This window comes from Heterocephalus glaber, unplaced genomic scaffold (assembly GCF_053883595.1).
Source record: "Heterocephalus glaber isolate CG9 unplaced genomic scaffold, H.glaber_assembly_v1.0 deba00001773, whole genome shotgun sequence".
NCBI classification, from domain to species: domain Eukaryota; kingdom Metazoa; phylum Chordata; class Mammalia; order Rodentia; family Bathyergidae; genus Heterocephalus; species Heterocephalus glaber.
Genome location: NW_028258463.1, coordinates 7,779,428 through 7,786,389, shown reverse-complemented (window position 1 = coordinate 7,786,389; position 6,962 = coordinate 7,779,428). Strand labels below are relative to the sequence as shown.

The following is a 6,962-nucleotide window of genomic DNA, read 5'->3' as shown; positions in this document are numbered from 1 at the left end:
CTGAAAGAAGCCACTCCCAGGTTGGGGACCCGGCCGGCCACCGCCCGCCACCCGAGGCCACTCCGGTGCCCTCTGCCCCACCACCAGCGCCTGCTACCTTTCCAGCCTTGCCTTTTGCGTTTCCTTTCGGCAGAAACTGGCCTTTTTGGTTTTCTCACAGCGCCAGCTGAGCCCTGGGAGCTGAGGATAGAAGTCAGCCTTGTCTAGACCCGATGTAAAGCCCGATCCACTTTCCATGCCTAGTAGAACCCTCCTCGGTCAGGTCGGGAGCTTCGAGCCTCCCTCAACTCTGATTCTCTCCCACTGGGGCATCTTTTCGTTAGAGAGGGGTAGGCCAGGCCCTCAAAGTCTGCTGTATGGCAGTCGGCCTCTGTCCCCACTCTGTCCCCACCCTGTCCCCACTCACAAGGTCTGGAGGGCTGCAGTGTGGTGGGGGAACCAGGAGAGAAGCTGAGGCAGGGGGATCTAGTGGCCTGGGTGCGAACCAGCCTGGGCCAGAGGCTCTGAGGAGAACAGCAAGGTGCCTCGGAAACCAAGCTTAATTCTGGGGTCCGCTTGGGAAGGCCATATTTTTTTCTCCTGAGGCACCATTCAGCACTTGGCTCCCAGCAAACCCAAGGTGTGGGACCAAGCCCGCTGTCTGTCCTGCAGCCCCAGCCCAGGCACTCTCGGTTCCTCCAGTGGAGCAGCCCCAGCCTCCCCAAGCCTCTGTCCACCGGCACTGCTGCAGTGGATGGAGGGAGGTTGTCCCTTCCTCTGGCTGGGCTGCCAAGGTGGCAGCAGCAAGGAAGCCCCTGCAGGGCCCTGGAGCAGCAGCCTGTGCCTTCCTTTGGGTCCTGGGGTGGCGACCGCTAGGGCTCCGAGACCCCATTGCTCCCTGTCCAAGCCCTGGCTCAGTCCTGCACTCTCCAGGCCCCATTCTGGGGGTGGCTCCAGGACCCTGGGCCCTGGGCCTGGGCTGGCTGTCACTGCCCTGGAGGAACAGCGCTGCAGAGAAAATGCTTTGCAAGGCCTGGGGACCTGGGAACAAGGTCTAGGGAGATGCCCAGGGGACACAGCAACCTCTGTTGTCCAGTCTGGACCTTTTTGGCAACTGGGGGCTCTACCTCTTGTCAGGCGGAGGGGAGGAGCAGCCAGCACAGAATAAGACTCGGAGAGGTTTATTTTCTAGAGCGATATATATTTTTTTGTTCTTTTTTTCTTTTCTTTTTTTTCCAAAACAAACAATTAGAGCTCTAGGCCCCTCACCCTTCCCACCCCCCCTCCAACCCTCCTACAGAAGCCACAACTGAAAACAGGCCAGACAATCACCCCCCAAAGAAATCACAAAACACAAGCACAATTTCACAACAGCCACCACAAAGCAACAGAAGTTCCACTGGGAAGGCCCCCTCGAGGGTCAGGACAGGCAGGGTCGAGTTTAGCAACTGGGGGATGCTCAGAGGGGCCGGGGAGGCAAAGCGAGCTTTGCTTGAGGCCCAGGCCTCTCTCCTTCACACCGGGCACCAGCACTGCCGCACCCCAGCCCAGGGGGTCCTCCGCAGGCTTGGGGGGCGGCAGGACAGGTGAGGTGTCAGGTCTGTGCTGGGGCCTTTGTGTCTCCCTGGCCCCGACACTAACTCCAGAAGGGAGCCCCAGAATCGATGCTTCCGGATCAATCCTTCCTTCGTGGGACTCTCCTTCCCTGGCTTTCCTGTCTCCAGAGGGGCTGACCTGAGGCAGTGGGAAGGAAGTGGGGGTCTACAAGGGGTGCGGCTGGACTCACTGGTACAGGGGGATTCTGGCACGGCAGCAGCGGGATGCAGCTGGAAGGGGTAGGAAAATGCAGGGCTGCTGGGAAGCAAGAGAAGCTACAGTCCAAAGTGGGGCAGGCAGGGAGGGAGGAAGCCGGGCTGAGGCATCACAACTCGGCTTGGCCTCCTTTTGTTGGGAGGACAGGAAAATAGCATGCGGAGTTCAACATTTCCTGCAACACAGTGTGAGTGGGTACCCCCAGGACACCCTCGTACAGAGCCCCCCCCCGCTGCTCTTCCCGGGTCCCTTGGAGCCCATCGGCTTGGGGGAGGGTTGGCCCGGGTTTGGGGTGCAGTTGGGCACTCCGTGGGGTGCTGAGGCCTGGGGCGGGCAACACCTCTTTAGGGTTCTGTGTCTAGACACCTTCTGGCTGTGCCAGGGGGCAGGCCTGGGCCGGCCTGATGGTTTTAGGGGCACACTTTTGCTACCTTGGTGTCTGAGGTGCCCCTTGGTTTCCTTTCTGTTCTGTTCCCCATCCTGACTGTGGGCTCCCAAGGCTATGCCTGTGGCGGGTGCTGGGCTGTGTGCAGTCGGGGTGTCCTGGGGGGCTTTAGACAGGAGCAGGGGACTGGAAGTGAGGGGCTGGGGCCTCCCAGGAAAATCACAAGGGGATGCTGGGAGCTTGACTAGGGTCTCTCTGGCCTGTGGCCGCCATCTTCTTAGCAACCAACTACTTCTAGCTTCTAACTGAACCAAACTTTCTCCTGGCACCCAGAGAGAAGGGGAGGACACACGAGGTGGGGACAGGGGAGGGCACAGGCGCTGGGTGCACTGAAGGACTGAGAGGAGGGCGCCCTTCCCATCACCAGAACCCGTCCCAGGCAGTGCTGGCTCTGCAGCCACCACATAAATAAGGGCGCGGGGGGCAAGGGCCAGGGGTGGGTACCCCCCAGGGGGGGCCTTTACTCTTTGCCCTGCTCCTTATTCATTTTCTTCATCTTCATCCGCCGGTTCTGAAACCAGATTTTGACTTGTCTCTCACTGAGATTGAGGAGTCTGGCCACTTCGTGCCTGCGGTCCCTGGTGAGGTACATATTGAACAGAAATTCCTTCTCTAGCTCCAGCGTCTGGTATTTGGTGTAGGGACAGCGCTTTTTCCGGGAGGAGCGGGCGTGCAGCCAGTTGGCAGAGGGGTTGGCTGAAAGAGAAGCAGCGATAGAATCAAAGGAAGCAACGGGGTGAAGGACCCCAGCTGGGGGAGGAGGGGACTGCACCCCTGCTCTCCGCTCCCCATCTTGTATTGGAGAAAGGGCACCCAGGCTTTGGGGCCCCAGAAAGAGTCCCAGAGGCGGGGTAGCAGCTGCTCTGGACAGGTGGAAGCTGGGAGAAAGTGCAGCAGCCCAGCAGATGTGCGTCTGCGCCTCCAGCACTTCGGAGACTTCCGGCCTGCCCTGGTCCTGCCCTCCATCTTTCTTCTCTTGGGGCCAAGCTGGTTAGGACTCTGATCAGAGCACCCCACCAGCCTGGCCAAGTGCGGGAAAAGACAGGTGGGATCAGCAGGAGAGGGGAGCTGGGGTCTGGCCACAGCCCTTCCAGCAGCCCCCAGCACCCTGCCTGAGCACACGCTGGCATCTGCCGGCCCCTTGGAGGCATAGGTACCTGTGTCCAGACCCACCCTCCTTGCCAGGGCCACACACCATGAGTGTGGGTCCACATTTAGATGCCTGAACATCCAGCGCTCTGCAATTCACAGCGACCCAATGCAACCATTTATCAACTCCAGCCCTAGACAGGGGCGCGCCTCCGCCACCACCAGAGGGGGGAGGCTCCCAGATAACTGATGGTTCCAATAGACTCCTTTTCTGCGGCTCAGCTCCGCAGTTTGGTTAATACAAGTTCAGGGAAATGGTGGGGGGCTTGCTCCAGTCCCAGGGCGGGGACAGACAGTGGGACTGCAGCAGCAGTGGGGAAACCGAAACCCCTGTAGCACACGTAGCCTTCCAAGTGGCCCTGTGTGTGGAGGGGGAAGAGGAAGAGGTGATTACGTGGAAGAGGGTCAGAAGAAGAAGCCAAAATATAGGCAGGCTTCTTTTGCTCCTTAGCATCACTCCCAGATCCCTTGAACTCTGAAAAGTTGCCAAATAAAAGCGGAGCCAACTAAAAATAACACCCACGCTCTACCAGCTTCCTTCTCCCCAAATGAAAACACTGGATTTTTTTTTTAAATTCAGTTCATTCTACTCTAAGTACCACATTTTACCAATCTGCAACACTATTTCCTTAATGGGATTGCCGGGGATGGAACCCGCAGCTGCATTAAATATGAAGGGGGGGGGATGTTAATAATTGATCCCAGCCAAATGGCTGCTTTGCAATCACAGGTTTTCCAGGCAAGGTTTGGGGCCTGTGTAGCGGGTATTTGGGGTGAGTGCTCCAGGGTCTGGGCGGGGGGGAGGCTGTTTCCCCAAATGCCAGCTCCTAAGGGTCAACCTGGCAGGTTGGAGAGGACAGGACCGCAGGGGCCCCAAGGGAAGGGGCAGCTCTTTACTCTCCAGCAGCCAGGGACAGCTGCTGGCCACCCTGCTGGTGGGGGGACAAGCAGAGACACTCCCTGCTCCCTCAAAAGAGCAGGGTGTGCAGACTTTAACGGCCAGACTGAGCATCATTGTTTGGGGCCAAGAGCTCCCAGCCGAGTTGCCCTCCTGGACTTTAGACACGAACGCAGAGAACCCCCCTTCTCGCCGCCGGTGCCGAGAGCATCTTTCGGAAACCAGCCAGACCTGGGGTTCTGCCAGGGGCGCTTTGGCGACGAGTGGGAGGTGACGAGAGAAACTGCCCACGGCAGGGGAAATTCTCCGCCTCTCCCCACTCTCCCTCCCCGGGGTCCCCTGCTCGCGGCGCGCCGGAATTCGGAAGTGATGCCCGGCTCCCCGCGAGGCCCGAGGCCGGGTAGCCCCGCGGAGAGCAGCGAGGAGGCCGCGGCGACCCGGGCGGGCGAGGGCCGAGGGGCGGGGGCCGCCGCGGGGAAGGCGCCCGGGGAGGGGCGGGCGCGTGGGGAGGGGCTCGGCCGCCGCGTCCCGGGTCCCCCGCCCCTCTGGGCGCCGGCTCGGACCCCGCGCACGGCCCCGGCCAGATCCGCCAGGCTGCATCTTCCGCCAAGCTGTTGCATCGCAAATAAAACCCTAATGAGCCCCCTCCCGCCCTGGGCGGCGCTGACGGCTGCGCGTGGCGGGGGCTCTGCCAGCCGCGGTCCGGGCCTCGCTGCTCCGCGCCCCGCTGTGCAGCTCTCCGCCGGCTCCGACCCGGGCGGGCCTCGGGACGCAGGGGCCGGCCGCGCGAGGGTCCCGGGGCGGCTCCGTGTCCCCTTCCGGGGCTCCCAGCTGGGCCTCTCCTTCCTCCGGGCCTGGCTGCCTCCTCTCTGCTTCCACCCTCGCCGCCTCCCGGGCCACCGCCGCGCTCGCCCGCTCATTGTCCCGTTTATGGCCTCTCGGCCCCCTCCTCCTCCTCGGGCCGCAGCGTTTCCTCCTCCTCCTCCTCCTCACTTTTTTATAACTTACTTTGATCCGGCCTTTCTTTGTCCTCGCTTCCTTCGCAAATTTTATTGTCCCCGTAGCCGGGTCTTTGATTAGCCAGCACGGCCTCCCTGCCCGCCGAAGTTTCCAAACTGTACTCGGGCGCGCCGGGCTTGAGCAGCTCCCCGGGCGCGCCCAGCAGCGGCTCCGCCTTCACCGCCTGGCCCTGGCCCGGGGCCTCGCCGCGCGGCGCGGGCTCCAGCCAGGTGCGCAGGTACCTGCCCTCGGCGGCCGGCGCGCCCTGCGGCTGCAGGTACGGGTGGTACACGGGCGGCAGGCTCCCCGACGCGTGCGCGCTCAGCGGCGCCCAGGACGCGCCGAACACGGGCGCCTTGGGCTGGAAGCTGCAGGACGGGAAATCCAGGTGCTCGGCCGCGCCCGGCTGCCGCGGGCCCGCGAACTGGCCGGAGGGGAACTTGGCTGGAGGCGCGTCCTCGCTCTCGTGACTTATGATCGAGTCGACATAATAGCTGCTAAGCGTCCCAGAAATGGACATTCTCAGACATTATCCGCGCACTCGCTCGCAGGGGGAAGGGAGCGCTCGCTGGCTCGCTCGCAGGGGTGGCGGCGGCGGCGCCGGAGCAGGAGCAGGAGCAGGCGGAGAACGAAGGTGGCACCCGGGCCGGGGCGAGGGCTTTCGGACGCGAGCCCCCCCAAACCCCCACCCTCCCACCCCCACCGCCACCCCCGGGCTCAACTTCTCAGCCAACAAAGTACAGTGGAGCGGCCCGGCTCGGCGCTCCGTGCAAAATGATTGGTCAAAGTTTTTCCGACAGCCTGATAAAGCGTCAGCCCCGACATCAATCAATCGGGCGCGGGGGCTGCGCTCGCGCTGTCATCCGTGCGCACCGCGCTCCGCACCGAGGATGGATTGTTTTATGCTGATGCAATGTGCTATCACGTCAGGGCTCCGCCGGCCACGTAACCTCAGCCCGGGCCGCCGGCCGCCCCTCCCGCCTTCGCAGGAGGGGGGGGGCCTCGACGTGGGGCGCGGGGGGCGGAGGGCAGGCGGGGGCTGCGGAGCGCGCTCCCCGGGCGGGCGGGTGGGGGAGGGAGCGAGGGAGGAGGGAGACCGCCGTGGGAGCAGCAGAGACGGAGACGCGGAGCCCAGGCCGGGCGCAGCCAGGAGGGCCCCGCAGGATAATTAAAGAAGAGGTCGCCCGCCCCCCGTACACACACACCTCCACCTCCACCTCCACCCCGCGGGCCCTCATTTCCTTTTCTCTGTCCCCTTGACAGAGATGTTTATTAAACAACAGCAGCAGCAGCCACAGGAGATGGAGGGAGAGGGATGGGGGAACTTGGGGATTTTATAAGACCTTATCGGCTCTGGAGGGGGCTGGAGGCACTATTTGGGGAGATTTCCACGGCCAGGAGCCTCCCCTGACTCCTCAGCACCCAAGGGAGGAGAGGGGAGAGGGACAAATGTCAAAGGATCTGCTGTCTGTCCTGAAATTAGGACCTGCTTGAGGTCAGGGGGGCTCTCTGGGCCTGGAAACTTGGGTCCACAGAGTTTGAAACAACTAAGCCAAGTCCTTACGGTGAACTCTTTTCAATTCCCTGGGCCTCTGTGGATGGGTGGGTGCTCAGCTATTCCCATCTCCTTCCGGGAGAAACCTCCCAGGACCCTCAAGTCGCCCAGAGGAGGCAGCTGAT

The 6,962-nt window shown here is 62.4% G+C and overlaps 1 protein-coding gene across 1 annotated transcript; it reads right to left on the bottom strand.

Annotated features, from left to right (window-relative positions):
* Positions 1–1,145: 1,145 nt before the first annotated feature.
* Hoxb9 (homeobox B9) lies at positions 1,146–5,955 on the bottom strand. Its single transcript, XM_004859617.3, has 2 exons — positions 5,292–5,955; positions 1,146–2,932 (listed from the first exon to the last, which is right to left on the bottom strand). Exons 1-2 carry the CDS (start codon positions 5,800–5,802, stop codon positions 2,697–2,699), a joined length of 747 nt encoding a protein of 248 aa, XP_004859674.1. The 5' UTR covers positions 5,803–5,955; the 3' UTR covers positions 1,146–2,696.
* Between the last annotated feature and the right edge of the window lie 1,007 nt (positions 5,956–6,962).